The following is a 23,350-nucleotide window of genomic DNA, read 5'->3' as shown; positions in this document are numbered from 1 at the left end:
ATGATAATAATATGAGTTTTTATGATTTATAAAATATTGACATATTCTTTTTTGACACTCAAAATGACTGCATTGCAGGAAGGACAGCCACAGATAAACACTGAAGCATGGTTAAGTGGCTATTGAAAGGATGCAAGTTATAAATGTGAGCCTGATATCAACTACTCAAGATCTTTTGCCTCGTAGCCTACGCATCCTTTTATGACATGGTACTGGCTCTCCAATGAAACAAGTAACTGACATTAGTATTATATTTAGGACAAAAATCAGTCATAGGCAAGCAGTTCTTTTGGTAGCTGTAAAACTATGTCCACCAGTTGAAGAGGATATCAGAAATTTAAGTCCAGAATGGTCAGATAAAGAAACGTTACGTTTTCATAAATCAAACTATTGAATTATGACTTTCTATCAAAACAGGGATGCATGTCTCACTGAAAATAACTACCTCCTAATTTTAAAATCTGCTTTGGTGTTGTCAAGGGTATGTCCATGCAGTATACCTAGTTGCTGAAGAATCTGTCAATATTCGATCTTTTCCTTCTCCCCTCCATTTTTTACATTAATTTCTATACTCCTTGTCATGCTATGTCTTATCGGTGGTAGGTCAAGACAGCAATTTGAGCAGTAAGTCAATATTATCAAGTTTAATCTCCAAACCAATAGTTCATAAAGGATAGCATTTCAGGATTTGCTTTGTGGTCATGTTTTGACAGTCTTGTGTCAATTGTTGATATAAAGATAAATCACACCTGTGAGTTGGTAATGTAGATTTTTTTAATATTTAAACAGATCTTGGCAACAAAATAAAGAGCAAAAATTTCCTCCCTACTTTCCTGGAAAAAAATGTAAAAGAATGGTGAGCAAAATATCTAACTTCCTGATGACCCTCCACAAGGCATGAAACCTTATGTAGCACGCACATCATGAAAATACACACCTTCATTACCTAGCACAGTAGTACCATTGTGGCCCACAGATGGAGTTTCTATTTTTTGGCAGACAACTAGTTCATGGGAACTACACAATGCAGAGAAAATAAACCTACTTTAAATAGAAATGCCACAGCAAACATCCTTTTAATGAATGATTTCATTTGCTAAGTCCTAAAGGTTCAATATCTTCTGTGTCTTGCATATCCAACTGTTTTTGCATCTTCTTGGGTGATACAACTACTTTAAGATCCCCATGACTTCTCACCTGGAAGAGTATCAACAGCTTGCTAACTGGTCTTTTCTTCAAACTTTTTGCTAGACTTTTCTCCCCCAATTCATCCTATATTCAGTTGTTAGATTAATCTTCCTTGTGCAGAGTTTATATTACTCTTCTAAATGTCTTCAAGGACTGCCTACTGCCTACACATTCAATACAAAGGTATTGGTATGAAATTTAAGGATGTCTACAATATAGTCCTGTCATATCCCTCAGCCATATGTCCTATGAGTCTTTTAGTTACTCGTACCTTTTCCAGTCAAACCATTGTCCTCAGTCTTCCTGAAACACATTTATATGTCTCCACTTACTGTTTTTTTTCCCCAAGCCCTTGTTTTAATTTTCTGGAATACATCCCCTATTTCTATAAAAATTAGCACACCATTAAAGATCACTTATCTTCTACTTTTTTTCATGAATGTTTCTGAGCACAAAGTTCATCTCCTATGAAACTATGTCACCTTACATTAAGTGACTTCATTAGTACATTTGCCTTACCTATACACTGCCTATAGTGTAAGGTCCTTGAAAGGAAATACTGCCTTTATTCATAGTTGTGAAATCATAATGTCCTTACATATACAAAGCACCCAATATGTATTTGTTGAACCATTGCTACTGATTTACATATTTTTTTTTAATTACGGAGACCCCACATAAATCAACCACAGGTGATGAATAAATATAACAGTACAGAGTTACGTTTTAAACACAAATCGTCAACACCAACATAATATTAATTGAAGAACCACTACTGATAGGAAAGAATTTAGGTGCATCTTATATATATCAACTGAATTAATCACAATAGCCACTCTATGAAGTACGTACTTTTATCCTCATTTTATAAATGAGGAAACTGAAGCTCAAAATCAGTGAAGGAACATATCCAAATCATATAAATATTCAGAGTCAGAGCTGCGACTGGAACTCAGAACTGATGACCAAATTCTTGTTATTTCCCAATGACACCAAGAGCAAAGTAGCTAGCAGTAGTTAGTAAAGAAAAAAAAAAAAAAGATGTCAATATGTTAAAGAATGATACCTTTGAATCAGTGTATACCATCTGATATGTTTTTTGCTCCACAGTAGAATACAGGTGTAGTAGATTGCCAGCTTGAGGTAAGGAGAAATTTGTCTGAGTGAGCCTGTTTTGGAAGAAGACCAGCTTATACTGCCAAATTTCCTGAGCATGGATTTTATTTCATATAAGAGCAATCTACTTTGAACTGGTGTTTGGCAACTATCTGCTTAACATAACTGTGGGAGGCTTATGAAGCAAATTACATTGTGAAATTATCTCTTTAACAAGGGGAGTACAAAATTCTTAACCTAACTTCTGTAAGAAGTAAAATCATTACTATAAAACCCAGCTGAGTGGGTATGTTCCCAAAGAGACCCACAACATAGGATTGCCAGAGGTCACTAAGGACGCTTAAATGAGGTCAGAAGGCAAGGCTGCTGGCAGGCTAAACAGAAATAGATAAGGAATGGAGCAGGGTTTCTATCACTGGGCAACGGCAACAGAGGGAGGAACCAAAGCAGTGCAACACACTTCAGCAACTTTACTGGGTCTCTGAAGTAAAGCAACAGGGGAACCTAACAGCTTTTCATACCCCAGGTTCAAATATCCTTGAGTCATACACATTGAGATCAAGCCTACAGAAGTTCTTTCTTTACTGTTCTTCCATAAACACTGCACTATTTGTCTGAGTCAAATAAACAAGGGTCTGCGTTTGGCCCTGAGATGCGGGATTGATCAGTTAGAAATTAATAACCAATAAAATCTATCAAGTAGTGAGAAAGAGAAAACTTGTGGTGATTAAGGGGAATTAAAACCAATTTTGACAGATCAGTGCCAGATACTTATTTTCTACAATGTAGCAGCAGCAGTTTTTTTTTTGTTGTTGTTTTTACAATGCTCATATCTAGTTTCCTAATCCTAATGAATGAATGAATGAACATTTTGAGGAGGATTACAGAACATATATAATTAAAGGCAAAAACATTTACAAAGCAGCATATGAAGTATTTAAATCATGAAAATGCCAGATTATAATATCTGTGTTTAAATGCTTACATATATGACTGTTAGCAAGTCACTTGCTATCTCCCTGCTTCCCACTGTATGATAATATCCTCTACATTAAAATCATTAAGACTGGAAAAGCATGCAATCACTCACTTAGAACAAGCAACATAGCCCTGTGGTTAAAGAGCAAGGGCTCTAGATCCAGTGTTTTGGGGTTTAAGGCTAGGTTCTTATGTTTACTACACGTAAGTACAGGGAAGATACAGAGGCTTTATGAAAAACATGTCAGGTAAAATAGTACTTATAGCTTGGATATGACTTAAATAAAAGGAGAACTAGATGGCACTCAAGAGAGGGGCAAGCATGAAGAGAGGAAAAAGGCATGAGTACATATTGGTTGCGAGTAACACCATTTTTCCCGGAATGGATACACTCAATGGGTAATATATAATAGAACATATTCTAAAAACCACAGAGTATTTAAAATTGAGTAAAGCACAAGAGAATTAATGCTTGAATGGCAGTAATTTCAAAAGACAAATGCTGTTAACTTATTAGTCGGACAACCAAATATGAAGAACTCTTAAGAAATCATTCAAAATTAATCACTGAGCATCTGCTCTGTACCAGGCACCATGATGCAGTAGTGAACAACAGATATAGTTCCTGTTTCTATGGCACTAGTGAAAGATATGTATATAGACATATATGTCTATCTTTTTATATATACAGGCAACTATACACTGTAAAATATTTTGATGAGAAAATCAAGCACTCATAAGCCCCACACAGCCATGAAAGAATATTCAGCTACTATAAAACCTCACGGCAAAATGCACAGCATAAATAATCAAGAAATATTCACATAAGATCACTAATTCAAATAGATAACTTCTCACTGTAAGTAGTTACTTTAAGCATGTCATCCTTGTACTTGTGAACTGAAGTCTTGATTATTCAATGAGTTATCTGTCTCCATTTTAAATCACCATTTAACCAGCTTTCTAAAGCTCAGAACTAAAGTATATGAAACACATCAAAGTGATGACTATGCACCACAGAAAGCAAAGTAGACAGACATATAAGGTATAAAGGGCATATAAATAGCTTTCTTTTAACACTTGTATATGTATGATATTACATTAATCAGATGTAAGAGATTTCCTTATCCATTTACAAAAAAGTTCTTTTAGAATACTTGATGTTTTCTGGTCAGGTAAGTATATTAAAATTTATACAAACTGAATTTTATTTCTTCTATTAACTGGTGATTTAGCACCGAAGATCACATCTATGTCACCTAGAATTGTACAAGTTACCTTCTAAGAGGCTTAGCTTCCTTATCTGTGAAATAAAGGTAATGCTACATATTTGTGCAGGTAAAATGCTCAAAAGCCTATCTACCCGATGTTAAGGATCTTGCAGTCCCTTCTGTCTATGGTATCTATGATTACAGAATACAACCAGACTATTTTTTAAGTTTTATATAAATAACAATTTGTGTAATTAGTAATAGTTATTAGTCACTATATAAGTAATAGTATAAATTTATTTATACAAAATCTATTCCTAGGTTTGGGGTTTGGGTAAAGATCTACCTTTTAGATCATATATTTGAAACCTCTGGGCATGCCTAATTCTATATGTTAATGTGTTTCTGAGGGTCACAGGTAACAGTCTGTTTAAATGTGAATGTACATTTACACATATGCATAGTAATATACTGGAAACCTAGTTGGTATGTATGCAGGATGTTCTTTATGAAGCAATAAATGTTAGCTACTTAAGCAAAAAATCATGCGATGTGATAAATGTGCCATCCCCATGTGTTTCCTTCAGTTGAATGTTGGCTAGTATCCAGGAGGGAGAAAAAAAAAAAAACACAAAACATAACATACTCAAAACTTTAAAAAGAAAAAAGAAGTGTTACAACCTTTACAAAAAGCATAAAGTCCTTGACTCAAATAATGTTATAAAGACTCTTTTGAATTTTTCCTTTTTCTACTTTGTCCCGGTCAGGATGTGAACCCTGCCATTATGTATGGCTTGCGGCTGTTTGCATGTTTCCTCCCCATCTGGGACTAAGAGGCAAATTGCAGGTTTCCAGGGAGGGGAAGGCTGCTACAGTAGGGATCACCTCAGCACTTCACATGGATTGTGCCAAGCCCAGTGACACCAGCTACCTTGCTCCCTGTGACAACCTAGCCACCAGGTTTTATACTTTTTGTTACTGAAAATATGTAAGGTGTTAGTTTCAGAAGACTAAAGTCTTTGTTTTCTTAAAGGCTATAAACATATGAACAACCTTTAAAAGTTATTTTAATCTTCTTCCACCTTTAAAATGAATGCAATTATTTCAGGAGCACAAAAATGCCCAAATCTAAATCTACCTTTTTGTCATTCTCATCTTACAAAACCCACTGTCTTCCTTCACGTTCCTAGCAGGTTGCCTTTTTTCAAGGCAGCACATGCTTACTAAAAGCACCTCTCATTCCATGGAAGCTGTCAGCAATTACTGCAATGAACTTTAAATCTTTTTCCTCTAACTACTGTAGTATTCTAGAAATAATGACACAACTTCCCACTGCTTTAAAATGTCAAGCTGACCACTCAGATATTCAAGCTATGTTTCTCCAGGAAAGTCCAAATGATAAGACATTTTATGTGCCTTCCATTTTATCTCCTGTTCCATTACTACACTGCCTAACACCTTCACAGTATAGCAACACCTCCTGGGACAAGCTGAAACCTAAACGAAACACAAAAGCTGCAGCCTGAACAAAGTTAACAACATGTGTTTGGCAAGAGTAAGCTTTTTTTTTTTCTTTTCTTTCCTTGATCTAACACTATCAGTTGAATTAATTTTGTTTTCTTCCCCATAGTGCTATTTCTAAGTAGACTAAACCTATTGCATGACTAATTTACCTAGTGGCAAGGTAGCCTGCATTTAATTGTGCAATAGTTTTAGCAATAAACACCCAGCATACTCCATTATTTTTATGCATTTTGAGATTAAATTTATATTGAATTGTCTGGTTTGACTTTTATACTCAGAGAGAGGAAAAAAAAAATTACCTTTCAGAAATTTGAAATAGCTTCCTTAAACTCAGGAAGCTTTAAACTTTGAGCTGACACAAGAATTATCAATTTACAAGGTTAATATGAACACAGTAAAATCCTGATCATTTTTCAAATAATATGGAAAATACAGAACATATTTTAACTATGCTTAATTATGGAAAAGAGACATCTATTATTAAGAAAGAGATCAAGTAAGTCTTAAATGGCATTATCTTCAACTACGTAATAGAAAATTAAGGAATAGAATCCAGAAGAATAGCTTTTATAGATAGAAAATTTAGCTTCTTCCTTTACATATTAAAACTCTTGTTACTATTTACATCTAATATATAAAGAGTGTGTGCTTGGGAAGTCACTGAATTGTATTCCAGGATCAGGGAATATCCAGATACCCTCTTCCCATAGTCACTTTCCCATAATAACAGGAAAACAAATAAGCAAATCAATTTATCTAATATCTATTTACAGAGTGCAGTATACACACTAGACACTGCTAAGTACTGGAGCTATAGGACTAAACAAGACAGGCACGGCTTATAGTCTGCTTGGGGATAGAGACAATCCCAACAATGTAAGCAGTTCTCTGACAATGACAGTACAGAATGCCACACTGGAACACAATCTCAGTGGTAAAACACAGTGTGCGAGAGGAACTAAAAGGAAGACACAGGGCAGTCAATGATGGTGTCCAGGTCTCTCAAAATAATACTGCTGGAAAAGAAAGATTTAAGGCCCTTAAAGGCTAAATTGAAGGGCCAATGGGGCCATAGGAATTTATTCATTCTGTGGGCTAGTTTTGGAAAATTGGTAGCAATGAAAGGAATAAATGAACAGAGAGGGAAAAGTACTAACATTTAGTGAAGGTGCATTTAATTGGGTGTCCTTTGATGTTAGCCATTTAATTACCAAACAAATCTTTCCAGTAAGTATTAGCTTCATTTTATACAAAAGGAAGCTTAGGATCAGGACTACATCATAATGTTGAATAATACTGTATCTGAACCAGCCAAAAACCATCATAATGTATATTATTGGCTATAAAGGAAACCAAGTTGGGAGATAATACTTCTACAAATATGGAAATTCAAAGTCTTTTTCCATTAATGGAACCATTTATATTTTACTAGATACCATAGGAACAAATATTTATTAGTAACTGACATCAGAATATTATGGAATAAAAATACACAACATTAAAAAAACGAGTTAATTTGCTATGTAATGTGCAAACAAGTAAAATGCAACAAAATAAATAGAAAAATGCAAAGAATCTGCAGGGAAAAGAAATGGAATGCAACGAGTAAGTCTAAGAACTGGACTTTTAGGCCTGGTTTTAAGGTGATAAAATGTGAGTGTTCATTCATTTACTCAACAAATATTTATAGGGTAAGACTTTTGTACCAGACACACTGCTAAGCACTAAAGATACAGTAACAAGCCTAGTCCTAACTTCATATTCTGTTCATATTGGGTGGTGACAAGAGGAGGTCACAATCCTTCTACTATAAGAGTCTGTCTGTGTGGAAGGAGGGGTTAGTATAAAGGCACAGAATTGGGAAGAAGAAAGGCTCACAGCAATTCACTTAAATTCCTGGAACTAAGGACTTGTAGCCCTATCATATATCCCTTTATCAGAAATAGCAACATTTCATTACAGCTTTACACATCTGTGCCTTTGTTTTTATTATGTAAACAACTAATAAAGCAAAATATTTACTGTTGATAATACACATGTCAGTATCAACTGCTAGTTCTCACTAATAATTCCTAGGTTGTTTCCACCACAATTATAAACAAAATTATATAATAGTCATTTTTTTCACTATGAAGGTAGCCCTACAATGTAAGCAAAACCTAAAAATATTAAAATGAAACATACTCGTATACAAACAATTTTTGAATGAAAACCTAAAATGAAACCTCTTTAACCCATTATATTCACCATCATTAGATACAAGATTGCTATGACAAGTAATAGAACATTGGTCAAAAATAATAGCTTGGTTAAAATTTCTACATGCTGATAATAGTTGCAAGCTTTCACTATGTTGCCATATTATCAGTCTTAATGAAATTCACTTGTCAGTTCCGTTTTGAAACAGTGAATTCTCGCCCTGCATGACAGGGGTAAAATTAAAATCTCTTTTCTTTCCCCAATCAATCAGCTAATGATGAAATATAAGAAAAGCGTAACTCAGAAGTTTCTGTCACTAATTGGTCAAGAAAAGAATCATTTCCAGATTCCTGTCCCTTTTTTTTTTTTCTGTTTCAACAGATGATCTCCCCAAATGTTACTAATCAGCTACTTCTTTTCTTTGAAAACTCACTTTGTCACCAGCAAATATATTGAGTAAAACTAGCTAAAAATACATAGCGCTATCTAATAGCAAGCAATAATGCAATAGATAGTCTACAATCTGCAGATTTTATTATCATTATCATTCACTGGGTACTGAACTTATCCCTGTAGCAGAATCACCAAGCAGCTCATTCAAAGATAGAGAAGGCAAAGATACCTTTCTACATAATGACTTTAGGTATAAAATTTTATAACACATAGTGAATTTCAGCACTCTTGAAAGTAAGTCTATTAAGAGAAAGGACCATATTTATTTGTTTCCCCATTTATAGGGCACCTTATGAAGCCTTGCACATTAGGTACATTAAACTTTATATTTTCTAGTGCTTTTATTTTAAGCTTCTGCTAAAAACTGTTAAACATAGCAACTCAATAAAAATTAAGTATGGCCTAGAAGAAGATGTAAAAATTCAACTAAAATGACACATGAACATGAAATCTAAGGCACTCAGTTAGAGCCTGAATTTATGTTGTTTTATACATTTTATTCTGCATAAGCTTCTTCAATACGCTCAAATAATGGCCAATGTTTCCTTTTTTTCATTCATTTAATAATGCATAAATTCAGTAAACATTCTGGCAGGATACTTATCCAATACAAGTACAATATTGTCTTGGATGCAAGCAGGCAGAAGACTTACAGGAATAGATGTAAATATTTTACTTAAAAACCTTATAGTCTACTTAATATGTCATTAGTCCATATTATTCATGGTTTGGGAGAAGTGGAAAATGAACACTGTTTTTCCACTCCTTGAAAAAATCACAAATAAAAGTTAATACAGGAAGCTAATACAGTTAATCTGGTACTAGGCACTGAGATACAATAAAGCTATCACAGAACTAGAAGTAATATTTCTAGATTCTACTGCTGGTTAGTGATGGAGTTCAGTGAGTAAAAGTGGATGTAAATGTTAGTGTCTCAGATTCCCAGTAAGTAATCAGAAATAAACTAACTCCCTATTTACCACAGAAAAAGTATATAAAAATTAAACAAACAAAAAGAAAACACTTCTAGGAAAATATTAAACAAATTATAGTAATCCATTTTTGACATGATCTATTTTTCATAAACATAAAAATATTTTAGAGTATGACAGAATTATTCAAATTCTTGAAAGCATGTTACACTTCTGAAAGATGTAACACTACAAGAAAAACAGCAGAAAAATCAACATATACTTCACCTTTCCAAAATGTAAAGCACATATTAAATATATAAAATGAAAATCAGGGAAGTGAAAGCTATGTTAACTTCTAACAAATCAGAAGGCGATAAAAACTTATAAATTTCCTATTTTTTTTTTTTTTTTGAGATGCAGTCTCACTCTGTCACCCAGGCTGAAGTGTAGTGGCATGATCTCAGCTCACTGCAACCTCTGCCTCCCTAAATAACCTAAGTTTTAAAAATTCAGAATGATGTGAAGAATTAATTCTAAAACAAAATCCAGAAGTAGAAAAAAATAAATTTCAATTTCACAATCCCTGGGATTCAGAAACTTTTTCCTATTTGACCTAGCTCCTATAATCGCATTTCACTGGTCCCTTGAATGTATTTTACTATTCTCTCAAACTGAGAAAAGTAACAATATTCATTGTTTTGTTGGAAACATCCAGAGCATTGATTTAAATATCATACAAATGAAAAAGAGCAAAAAGAAAAAACTTTCAAGAGACACATCTATTTCTAACTAAAAACATGAACACAGTAGCAGTATTTTGCCCTTTACTTTTTAACCCTGTATAAAACTAAGTCAAGAAAAATATATTATTCTGACATGTTTATAACTATTATATAAAATCAACTATCACCTAACTAAAGGAATGTGTTCTGAGAAATGCGTCCTGAGGTGTGAACATTATCAAGTGTACATCACAAATTTAGACAGGATAACCTGCTTCATATCTAGGCTGTATGGTATACATTGCCTGTTGCCCCTAAGCTACAAACCTGCACAGCATGTTACTGTTCTGAATACGAAGACAATTGTTACACAATGGTATTCGTATATCTAAACACAGAAAATGTACCTTAAAAATGCCCTATTTATAATACTATGGAATCACTGTTGTATATGTTGTATATGTGGTCTATCATTGAATGAAAAGTCATCAGGCATGCACATGACTGTACAAATATTTATGTGAAATACTAAAATCCAGATGGAACATTAGTTAGAATACACAAAAGCCTCACAAACTCTTAAATCCAATCAATGGATTATGCTTACATACATATTTTTTAGAAGACTAACATTTCATTAGAAGCTGTAATTCAAATTTCACTAAGAATCTAGATTCTTTCTGTTCTGCACTTTGGTTTTTGTCAAGTTTTGCTATAGTAACAGAATGCCAGATTTTCTGCAATTATTTCATTAGGAAGAAACCTTCCCTTATACATTCTATTAAAATTTCATTCATCAAGCCTTATTAATATGGTGATAAATTTATTACCATCGTATTTGAATGGTTATTAAATATAAGTGTAATTTATTCAGGCTAGAGAGACAAGCATGGATACTGAAAAAGCAGTTTTCTTCTTAAAACCAACGTTCAGCTATTTCAGATTTCAACTGTGTGTACTTTTCTAGAAGACAATTCTAAAGTAGCTTTCAAACTGTTCCTTAGCTATAAACTATACAGATACCTGAGACAGTTTCATCAAAAGAGAAATATTGAAGTCTATGCTGCCTTATTTTGTTCAAAGTTTTGTTCTGTTCTGCTGGCTTTCAACATTATGTCCATTCCCATTTATTAACATTAAATATGAAATAGTAAATCTCATGGGGAAGTTTTCTAAAAGCTAATCTCTGCTTTAGAGAAACAATCTATTGGCACACACTGTATGTGTTTATGTTCATTAGCAAATTGGCCATTGCAACACTTAAAATTAGGGTATCAGCTGAAATGTTACATTGATGCCAAAGTAATTGTGGTTTTTGCCATTAATATTTAAAATGAACCAAGAAATAAATACAAATTCCCACTGCTTTCACGTTATACTCAGCAGAAAATACACATATCTCATTCTATGTTTGAGTTCAAATATGTGGATGTTGTCATAATGTCATTAGAAGTTTATTTTTTAAAGTGACATAGTTTGCTCCAAATGTCGCCTAAATAAATATTATTTGTTATCTCATTTGAGAATCTGAATACAAGTATTACTTTTCTGAGGTCACATAGAAGTGTTTTTTTTTTTTAATGAAACTAGTATCCTCAAAGGAAACATTTGATTAATTTTTCATTAATTGATATATACTGACATAATAACCATTAAGTAGTTTATATTAAACACATCCAGTATATTTTAACCATCTTCATTTGGGTAAAAAAAATGAAGATAGAGGTCACATCTTCATGTGACCTCTATCTTGACACAATTTAAGCACTGACATACAAACTGAAGAATATGGAAAGAAGATTTATTATTTTTCTCTGTCTGGGGATATTATTATCAAAGAATTCATAAAGTAATCAAAAAAATACTAAGAATACACCACCACCAGACTTCACCAAATTTTGGTTAATGGCACACGGCAAAGAGTAAAGCAGATAAGACATCACAGAGATTCATATATACATTTAAAACACACAAACTGATTACTATGTTTTTAAATCATTATTTATTTTTAAAAAATGTTTTCCCAACCCTTTCTTACACATCATTTAAACTAAAATGGGATTTTTTTAAAACAGGCAGGGAAAAAAGCAAAGGGAAGCAAACCTCATAAAACTCCATTAGAAAACTAATAATTTTTTTATGGATGGAGTTATATGGACCATCACCTAGCTTCTGCTAGAAAAAAAAACTAGAAAACTATTTTTATAGAAATTCCATTTATTCTAAAACACTGAAAACTACTATATAATCTCATTTCTAAAATAATAAAAACAAAACTACTAAATATATAATATAAATAAGAGATGAATAAGACAGAAAACTATTTACACACAAATAATGCATAATAGGTATAGAAACCTAACACAAAAATTAAATATGGTGGTTTGTAATGCAGTTATACTGATATAACATCTATTGATCTATCTTCACGCATCTGTACTTTCTTTATTTAAATTAAATGAAACATGTATGTGAAGTGCTTTTTAACTCTAAAGTTAAATTCATATATTAACTGGTTATTATAATATTTTTGGAATTAAATGTTTAGTATAAATGGGAATGAATGAGATACTGTCATTTCCCTATACTTACCACCATGGAATCATTATTTATTTTCAATTGTTTGGGATAAATTATGTTATTTTAAATTAAAAGAAGCTTGAGAGATGTCCCACTTCCAAATTCTACATCCCAATTCTACAATTCACTATTAAGAAATCAAAGTATATGAACTTAGTGAATCAGAAGACATACAACTAATATATAAATCATTTCAAGGAAAAAGTTGGTTTCTTCAGAATAAAAGATTGTTACACACTGGCACAAATTTATCGAAAAGACTGTAGAACATCTTTATGCAGGCTGCTTCATAATTATATAAATATGCACCTTATATACATGAGAGTCATTGAATCTGCTATAAGGAAGGCTTATTTTAAGGACTTTCTAGTGACTTAATTCTCCATTTACAGAATTCTAACACCAAATGAATATAATAGAGAACAAATAATTGTAGCAAATTGTCACTTGTTTATATCAGTGGTTCTTAAAATGAATCCATGAAAAGCAAAGTGTTACATATACTATAGTATTCCATAGCTCAAGTAGAATAATACTAGTCTTTTTTTCCATCACAGAAATACTAATTTCTTGAACTTTCTATATTTAAATTTTTGCTAAGAATCTATATTAAACCCCTGCCATTAACTATCTTTTACTTATAGAGAATGCTTTCAATCAACAAAATGAATGAAAATAGCAAATAAATATGAATGACAAAGATGGAAAACAATCTAACATCTTTGTCAATTTGGTTTTTTAATTTTTTTAACTGACCTTTGGGCTTCCAGTTCTGACTTTATTCTATGTACTTATTTTGTTAAATCATGTTTACACTAGTTTGGAAGATGGAATTATATCTATATTTCTCTCTGACATCTAGTTTTGCTTAATCTATAATACAAGTGGGTTAGATTAGAAGATTTCATATTCCTTTCCATCTTAACAGCTTTATGATGAATCCCACTGATAAACCTACATATTCCTGTATCCTCAACTGCTCAACTGTAAACAGATTACGTGTCCATTAAAAAAAAATTCATAAATCCAAAGATTTTATGTTTTGTTATATGATTTTAGAAGGGTGGAAAAAATTGGCTGAAATTGCTTAGAAAACTTAAAATTGTAGAGATTAATATTTTATCTTCTGTTGAAAATGTTAAAAATACACCTTCTATTTTTATAAAGGTTTTTTCTCTCCTTTACTTAATATTAAATTATTTCAATTCACAGCAACAATTATTATATTATTTCCAGAAACAAAATCAGCATCTGACAGAGGTTATGAGAAACTCCTTTCTTTATGAGTTTATATTATAATGTAACTCATATTTAAACAGTTCTATTTAGTTCAGAGTATTTTCAAATCTTCCATCTCATTAGATCTTCACACTACAATATGAAGTAGGTGCTATTATTATCCTCAATAAACCTACAAGAAAACCAAATCCCAGGAAACTCAACTGATTTGAGCAAAATCACACAACTAGTAAGTAAGTTGAAGAGCTGGCCTTAGGTTTTATTTTTTGCTTTGCCCTCTAAATACTGTTTCTTCAGCCCTTTGAAAAGTGAGTCCAGAAGGGTAATTTTACATTTTAGTGAAATAGAGTGAGTGGCTGTCTAATTTTGACAGTTCTCATTTATCTGTCCCATTGGCATGGATACACCAGATGGACAGCCCACCATATAGAATGAAACTTTGCTGTCATTTCCTGCCAAACCAAAGTCATTCTTCTATTCCATGTTAACCAACTGTATTCACAACCAAACTGCTGAGTTTTCTGTTTCCAGACCTATGAGGAACAATAGCTGCATGGTGAGTACTAACTTCTGTCAGGTTGATATGATAGTACTAGCCCATCAATGTGAAGTTAAATCTACTGAAAATTAAACATCAAATACAGCATTTGTTGTTGCTGCTTTTGCTGTTGTTTAATTTTCTCTTTTTTATTGAGGGAGAAGGGGGAGAAGGTCTATAAAGATGAGTCTGGGCTGGGTGTAGTGGTTCATGCCTGTAGTCCCAACAGTTTGGGAGGCTGAGGTAGGTAGATCACTTGAGACTATGAGTTCAAGACCAGCCTGGGCAACATAGTGGGATCCCATCTCTACAAAAAATTTAAAATTTATCCAGGCGTGGTGGTGTGTGCCTGTAGTCCCAACTACTCAGGGGACTAGGGCAGCAGTATTGCTTCAGCCCAGGAGTTCAAGGCTGCAGTGAGACCTGATTGTGCCACTGTATTCAAGCCTAGGTGACACAGTAAGACCTTGTCAGAAAGAAAAGAAAAGAAAAGAAAAGAAGGAAGAAGGGAGGAAGGGAGGAAGGGAGGAAGGGAAGGAGGGAGGGAAGGAAAGAAGGAGGGGGGAGGAAGTGGGGGAGAGAGAGAAAGAAAGAAAGAAGGAAAGAAAGAGAGAGAGAAAGAAAGAAAGAAAGAGAGAGAGAGAGAAAGAAAGTTTCCATCCATAAACTATCACCATAAATTTCTTGTATACTACCAAGAGAGAAAGCCTGTATGATCCCACCACAATTAATTGGGCAGGATACACTTGCCAGCCCAAGTAAAAATATGATTAAAATAGGCAAAGCTTGTCATCTCCTACTTTTTACTCCTCTTGCATTTTTCACAAAGTGCTACCCACCTTAAGGCATCTAATTAGTGCTTATTGTTTTTCCACCCTCCAATTTGATACCCAGCTCATCCTTCTGAACCGACATACCCTAAATGAACAACATTTTGTATCTGCTTTCCTATCATCTGCCCCAATCAAAATTCACTTTTCATTTCTCCTATCACCTGGAACCTCGCCAAAAGCTTTTTAAGAAACCAATTACCTAATCTGATAAACTACTCAGCGGTATTTAAAAAGAAATTTGGCTAATACTTAAAAATACATGTACTCAATACCAATTCCCACAACTTACAACTACAAAGTTAAAAGGAACAAAAGAAATAAAAATATCTCTTAAAAGAAAGAAGCTTGAGCTTCTATTTACCCTGAAGTATATATCAAAAAATCTATAGATAGATAGATATGGATATCTTGTCATATTCTGTTATAATGTGGTAACAGGGAAAGGGAGAATCTTTTGCCCATCCATAATTTACAAATACTGTATCAGTGAACTTCTAAAGTTGGAAATTACTTTAAAATAATTTGGGAGGGAAAGTGTTTTGGGATACACCTAAAAATTATTGACTAGAATTGATAACTATTAAAGCTAGGTTATGGATACATGAAGGTTCTTTAAATATCTATTTCTCTATATATTGAAATTGTCAACATTAAAGGAAAGAGAAAAAGAGTAGAGCAAATCAATCGATCAATGGGAGACCAAAAGTTATGAAACTGCCATTACCATAATTCAGAAAGAACTTTTAAAATGGCTGAAATAGAAAATAAGTGAAAAAAAACCTCTAATAAGGTATGGCAGTAAGAGACATAGGCAAGATGTAAGTGATTAAGACTAAGTTCAAAATAAATCAGAACTAAATGTTCAGAAAGGACTTTTAAATAATTTCTTACTTCCAGTAAATTTTCATTTATCTAGTGAATTTTTTAAAGGAACAACATTAATTTTTAAATCATTGACAAATTTAAGATGAAGTACATGGGTTAGCCATGACAAGAAATGGTTTAATGATACTGAACATATCACTCACTCGAAATCCTAACTAATTCACCTGGAAGGAGAAAAAAAGGCTATTTACTAAGTTCCTTCTCTAATTCATTTACTAAGAGATGAAATGGCACCATCTTGACCTATTGTTAAATTACTTCTAATCATTAAATATCCTTTTCATAAAGAAAAAAAAATTGGCGTTAGACTGAGATTTTTTAGTATAAATCTATTACAACTAATAAAAAAGCAATTAGAGTTTCTATTTATATGTCCAACATGTATTAAGTTAGGTCGGTGAAGGCCTAGAGTCTAGAAAGATGAGTAAGGCAGAACTCTTGCCCATGAGGCTCAAGTGGAGACATACCAGGCATGGGAAGAGCACATAAGGTAGTTCAGAAAGACTTACAGCATCTAGTGCTGGCCAGCAGTTATCCCAGCAATCAACAAACTGGAGAATGGCCCAAAGGTACACTGAAATCAGGATATTAGCCAGAAAAAAAAAAAAAAAAAAAAAAAAAAAAAGAAGAAGAACAGGTATGTGAGTATGTCATTAGTAGATTCAATTAAATCCAGTAGCTACAATATCCTCAAAGTAGATGCAGGACAGGCAATTGGCAATGACCCAAAACAAAGTCAGAAGTAATTCACTCTTTTAAACAGTTATTGAACTACAAAGATCTCAAAGTCCAATATAGACAGAAAGTCAACATATAATGAGAATGTGGCATGATTGAGTACACTAATAGATTTGTGGACTCAGATATAAGGAGAAGGTATAAAAGAGGGGACAATCAAAGAAGTTTGGGTGCGTTGGGGAAGGTTTCTCTAAGAAGCTGACTGAACTCCAACTTGAAACATGAAGTCAAACTGGGTTGGAAGATATCCCAGAAGAGGGAGTAACATGTGAAAATGCAATGGAGTATGAAAAAATGGAGTGCAAACAGTTGATCATCAGGAACCAGCCATGGGGAAAGTATGCTTGCAGGGCAAGAAACTCAAGACCCTGGGAGCAAACCATAAACTCAGGCCCTGAGGAACTGAGGTACCAAGGTCAGACCAGGACTGACATGAAATGTGACTCTGTACTAAACTAGTAAGCTACTACGCCCCTCTTAATATCCTCTGGAGGTAGGGTACAGAATCTGAGTTCTTTAATGATATTCAGCTGTAAAGGTCAGAGGTCAGGCTGCAAAGTCAGGCAGGTCCTTACATATATTTTAATAAGAACTCTACGGGGGGAAGATCCAAGATGGCAAAATAGGAACAGCTCTGGAGTGCAGTTCCCAGCAAGAACAATGCAGAGGGTGAGTGATCACCACATTTACAAACGAGTTTTCACTGCTCACAGACCAGGAGATTCCCAGGCCGAAAAGCATCATGAGTTTCCAGCATGGCTATTTCAGCTGGTGCTGTGGGTTGGCACACAGAAACTCACACAAATCTGGGCGGCAATTTTAACTGGCACCTGGAACGCCTGGGAGACAGAGCCGCCCATTCAACTGCAAGGGAGGGGCCTGAGACAGGGAGCCAGGTGATCTGGCTTGGCAGGTATCTCCCCCCAAAAATAAAAAATCTGAAATGCTCTGGATTGAGAGTTTCACAGCAAGCGCAGCTGGACCTGGGACAGTCCAGCTCGGTGGGGGGAAGGGTATTTGCCACTACCAGAGAAGTCCGTCTATACTGAGACAGTTCTAACTGTACCTCTATAAACAACACCTCAAGGAAGTTCACACAGCAGCTGGGCAGAGCCTGCGGCAGCTCAGCAATGCCTCTGCTGGCACACTGTGACTAGACTAACTCTGGGTCAGGCAAGGCATGTATGAAAAAAGGCAGCAGCATGTCAGGAACTTGCAAATAAAGCCCAACCTTCCTAGGACACAGCACCTGGGAAAAGAGGTGGTTATGAGTTCCACTGGAGCAGACTTAAAGGTATCTGACCAGCAGCTCTGCAAGGAACAATGGAGCTCCCAGCACAGGACCTGAGTTCCTATAAGGGACAGACTGTGTCCTCAAGCAGCTCCCTGACCGCAGTATACCCAAAAAGACACCTCAGAAAGGAGACCTGAGGCCAACATCTGGTGGGTACCATGCTGGGAAGAAGGTAACAGAAGAAGAAGCCTGCAGCAACCCTTACTGTTCTGCAGCCCTTGTGGGTGATCCCCAGGCAAGTAGGGTCTAGAATAGACCTCTAGCAGTCCTGCAGCAGAGGGGCCTGTTAGAAGGAAAACTAAGAAACAGAAAGAAATAGCTTCAACATCAACAACAAGGACGACCACTCAGAGACCCCATCCAAAAGTCACCAACTACAAAGACCACAGGTAGAAAAAGCCATGAAGATGGGAAGAAACCAGAGCAAAAAGGATGAAAACACCCAAAACCAGAATGTCTCTCCTCCTCCAAGGGATCACAACTCCTCACTAGCAAGGGAACAAAGAGGGATGGGGCATGAATCTGATAAATTGACAGAAACAGGTTTCAGAAGGTGGGTAATAACAAACTTCCCTGAGTTAAAAGAACATGTGCTAACCCAATGCAAAGAAACGAAGAACCTTGAAAAAAGCTTAGATGAAATGCTAACTAGAATAAACAGTTTAGAGAAGAATATAAACGACTTGATGGGAGCTGAAAAACACAGCACGAGAACTTTGCAAAACATACACAAGTTTCAATAGCTGAATAGATCAAGGAGTAGAAAGGATGTGAGAGATTGAAGATCAATTCAATGAAATAAAATGGGAAAACAAGATTAGAGAAAAAAGAGTGAAAATAAATAAACAAAGCCTCCAAGAAATATGGGATTATGTGAAAAGACCTAATCGATGATTGATAGGTGTACCTGAATGTGACAGAGAAAATGAATCCAAGCTGGAAAACACTCTTCAGGATATTATCCAGGAGAACTTCCCCAACCTAGCAAGGCAGGCCACCATTCAAGTCAGGGAAATACAGAGAACACCACAAATATATGCCTCAAGAAGAGCAACCAAAGGCATGTAATCATCAGATTCACCAGGGTAGAAATGAAGGATAAAATGCTAAGGGCAGCCACAGAGAAAGGTCAGGTTACCCATAAAGGGAAGCCCATTAAACTCACAGCAGATCTCTCAGCAGAAACCCTACAAGCCAGAAGAGAGTGGGGGCCAATATTCAACATCCTTAAAGAAAAGAACTTTCAATACACCAGTAACAGACTTAAAGAGAGCCAAATCAAGAACAAACTTCCATTCACAATTGCCACAAAGAGAATAAAATACCTAGGAATACAACTAACAAAAATGTAAAGGACCTCTTCAAGGAGAACTACAAGCCACTGCTCAACGAAATAAGAGAGGACACAAACAGATGGAGAAACATCCCATGTTCATGGTTAGGAAGAATCAATATCGTGAAAATGGCCATACTGCCCAAAGTAATTTACAGATTCAATGCTATCCCCATCAAGCTACCAATGACCTTCTTTGCAGAACTGGAAAAAACCACCTTAAACTTCATATGGAACCAAAAGAGAGCCCGCATAGCCAAGTCAATTCTAAGCAAAAAGAACAAAGCGGGGGGCATCACACTACCAGACTTCAAACTATACTACAAGGCTACAGTAATCAAAACAGCATGGTACTGGTACCAAAACAGAGATATAGACCAATGGAACAGAACAGAGGTCTCGGAGGCAACACAACATATCTACAACCATCTGATCTTTGACAAACCAGACAAAAACAAGCAATGGGGAAAGGATTCCCTGTTCAATAAATGGTGTTGGGAAAGCTGGCTAGCCATGTGCAGAAAGCAGAAACTGGACCCCTTCCTGACACCTTACACTAAAATTAACTCCAGATGGATTAAAGACTTAAACATAAGACCTAACACCATAAAAACCCTAGAAGAAAATCTAGGCAAAACCATTCAGGACGTAGGTGTAGGCAAGGACTTCATGACCAAAACGCCAAACGCATTGACAACAAAAGCCAAAATAGACAAATGGGACCTAATCAAACTCCACAGCTTCTGCACAGCAAAAGAAACAATCATTAGAGTGAATCGGCAACCAACAGATTGGGAAAAAATTTTTGCAGTTTACCCATCTGACAAAGGGCTGATATCCAAAATTTACAAAGAACTAAAGCAGATTTACAAGAAAAAAACTAATAAGCCCATTCAAAAGTGGGCAAAGGATATGAACAGACACTTCTCAAAAGAAGACATACGTGAGGCCAACAAACATATGAAAAAATGCTCATCATCACTGGTCATCAGAGAAATGCAAATCAAAACTACACTGAGATACCATCTCACGCCGGTTAGAATGGCGATCATTAAAAAATCTGGAGACAACAGATGCTGGAGAGGATGTGGAGAAATAGGAACACTTTTGCACTGTTGGTGGGAGTGTAAATTAGTGCAACCATTGTGGAAGACAGTGTGGCGATTCCTCAAGGACCTAGAAATAGAAATTCCATTTGACCCAGCAATCCCATTACTGGGTATATATCCAAAGGATTACAAATCGTTCTACTATAAGGACACGTGTACACAAATGTTCATTGCAGCACTGTTTACAATAGCAAAGACCTGGAACCAACCCAAATGCCCATCGACGATAGACTGGATAGGGAAAATGTGGCACATATACACCATGGAATATTATGCAGCCATCAGAAACGATGAGTTTGGGTCCTTTGTAGGGACATGGATGAACCTGGAAACCATCATTCTCAGCAAACTGACAGAAGAGCAGAAGATCAAACACCGCATGTTCTCACTCATAGGCGGGTGTTGAACAATGAGAACACATGGACACAGGGAGGGGAGCACTACACACTGGGGTCAGTTGGGGGGAAATAGGGGAGGGAGGGTGGGGGGTGGGAAGCTGGGGAGAGATAGCAAGGGGAGAAATGCCAGATGTAGGTGATGGGGAGGAAGGCAGCAAATCACACTGCCACGTGTGTTCCTATGCAACAATTTTGCATGTTCTTCACATGTACCCCAAAATGTAAAATGCAATAAAATAAATAAATGGGAAAAAAAAAAAAAAAAGAAAAGAACTTTCAACCTACAATTGCATATCTAGCCAAACAAAGTTTCATAAGTGAAGGAGAAAGAAAATCCTTTATGGACAAGCAATTGCTGAGAGATTTCATAACCACCAGGCCTGCCTTATAAGAGCTCCTGAAAGAAGCGCTAAATAGGGAAAGGAACAACCAGTACCAGCCACTCCAGGAATGTACCAAATGGTAAAGACTATCGACACAATGAAGAAAATGCATCAACTAAGGGGCAAAACATCCAGCTAGCATCAAAATGGCAGGATCAAATTCACACATAACAATATTAACCATAAATGCAAATGGGCAAAATGCCCCAATCAAAAGACATAGACTGGCAAATTGGATAAGTCAAGATCCATTGGTGTGCTATATTCAGGAAACCCATTTCACATGCAAGGACACACACAGGCTAAAAATAAAGGGATGGAGGAAGATTTATCAAACAAATGGAGAGTCAAAAAAAAGCAGGAGTTGCAATCCTAGTCTCTGATAAAATGGACTCTAAACCAACAGAGATCAAAAGAGACAAAGAAGGGCATTACATAATGGTAAAAGGATCAATGCAACAAGAAGAGCTAACAATCCTAAATATATATACACCCAATACGGGAGAACCCAGACACATAAAGCAAGTTCTTAAGGACCTACAAAGAGACTTAGACTCCCACACAATAATAGTGGGAGACTTTAACACTCCACTGTCAATATTAGACAGATCAATGAGATGGAAAATTAACAAGGATATCCAGGACTTTAACTCAGATCTGGACCAAGCAGACATAATAGACATCTACAGAAATCTCCACCCCAAATCCACAAAATATACATTCTTCTAGCATCACATTGCACCTACTCTAATATTGACCACATAATTGGTCAATATTGGTAAAACACTCCTCAGCATGTGCAAAAGAACAGAAATCATAACAGTCTCTCAGACCACAGTGCAATCAAATTAGACCTCAGGACTAAGAAACTAACTCAGAACTACACAGCTTCATAGAAACTGAACAACTGGTTCCTGAATGTCAACTGGATAAACAATGAAATGAAGGTAGAAATAAAGATGTTCTTTGAAACCAACGAGAACGAAGGCACAATGTACCAGAATCTCTGGGACACATTTAAAGCAGTGTCTAGAGGGAAATTTATAGCAATAAATGCCCACATGAGAAGCAAGGAAACATCTAAAATTGACACCCTATCATCAAAATTGAAAGGGCTAGAGGAGCAAGATCAAAAAAACTCAAAAGCTAGCAGAAGACAAGAAATAACTAAGATCAGAGCAGAACTGAAGGAGCTAGAAACACAAAAAAAACCCTTCAAAAAATCAATGTATCCAGGAGCTGGTTTTTTGAAAAGATCAACAAAACAGACCGCTAGCCTGATTAATAAAAGAGAAAAGGGAGAAGAATCAAATAGATGCAATAAAAAACCATAAAGGGGATATCACCACCAATTCCACAGAAATACAAACTACCATCAGAGATTACTACAAACAACTCTATGCACACAAACCAGTAAACCTGGAAGAAATGGATAAATTCCTGGACACTTGCACCTCCCCAAACCTAAAGCAGGAAGAAGTGGAAACCTTGAACAGACCAATAACAAGGGCTGAAGTTGAGACAGCAATTAATAGCCTACCAACCAAAAAAAGTCCAGGTCCAGACGGGTTCACAGCTGAATTCTACCAGGCATACAAAGAGGAGTTGGTACCATTCCTTCTGAAACTATTACAAACAATACAAAAAGAGGGAATTCATCCCAAATCATTTTATGAGACCAACATCATCCTGATACCAAAACCCAGTGGAGGCCA

The 23,350-nt window shown here is 35.4% G+C and overlaps 1 protein-coding gene across 19 annotated transcripts in view; it reads right to left on the bottom strand.

Annotated features, from left to right (window-relative positions):
• Positions 1–23,350, bottom strand: part of IKZF2 (IKAROS family zinc finger 2) — a 161,818-nt gene that overhangs the window by 65,423 nt on the left and 73,045 nt on the right. Inside the window, exon 1 of one of the 19 annotated variants that reach the window (XM_032278331.1) lies at positions 573–10,008. The exons of the other annotated variants lie outside the window; for them this stretch is intronic. Coding sequence (XP_032134222.1) covers positions 573–582 — 10 coding nt within the window. The 5' untranslated portion in view covers positions 583–10,008. Of the gene's footprint in view, positions 1–572; positions 10,009–23,350 lie in introns of those variants that run through there. 19 annotated transcript variants of the gene reach the window in all.

Source organism: Sapajus apella, unplaced genomic scaffold, assembly GCF_009761245.1.
Source record: "Sapajus apella isolate SASKATOON/1434 unplaced genomic scaffold, GSC_monkey_1.0 scaffold10, whole genome shotgun sequence".
In the NCBI taxonomy this organism is placed as follows: Eukaryota; Metazoa; Chordata; class Mammalia; order Primates; family Cebidae; genus Sapajus; species Sapajus apella.
The sequence above is the reverse complement of the archived record's forward strand: the minus strand, read 5'-3'. Positions and strand labels throughout refer to the sequence as shown.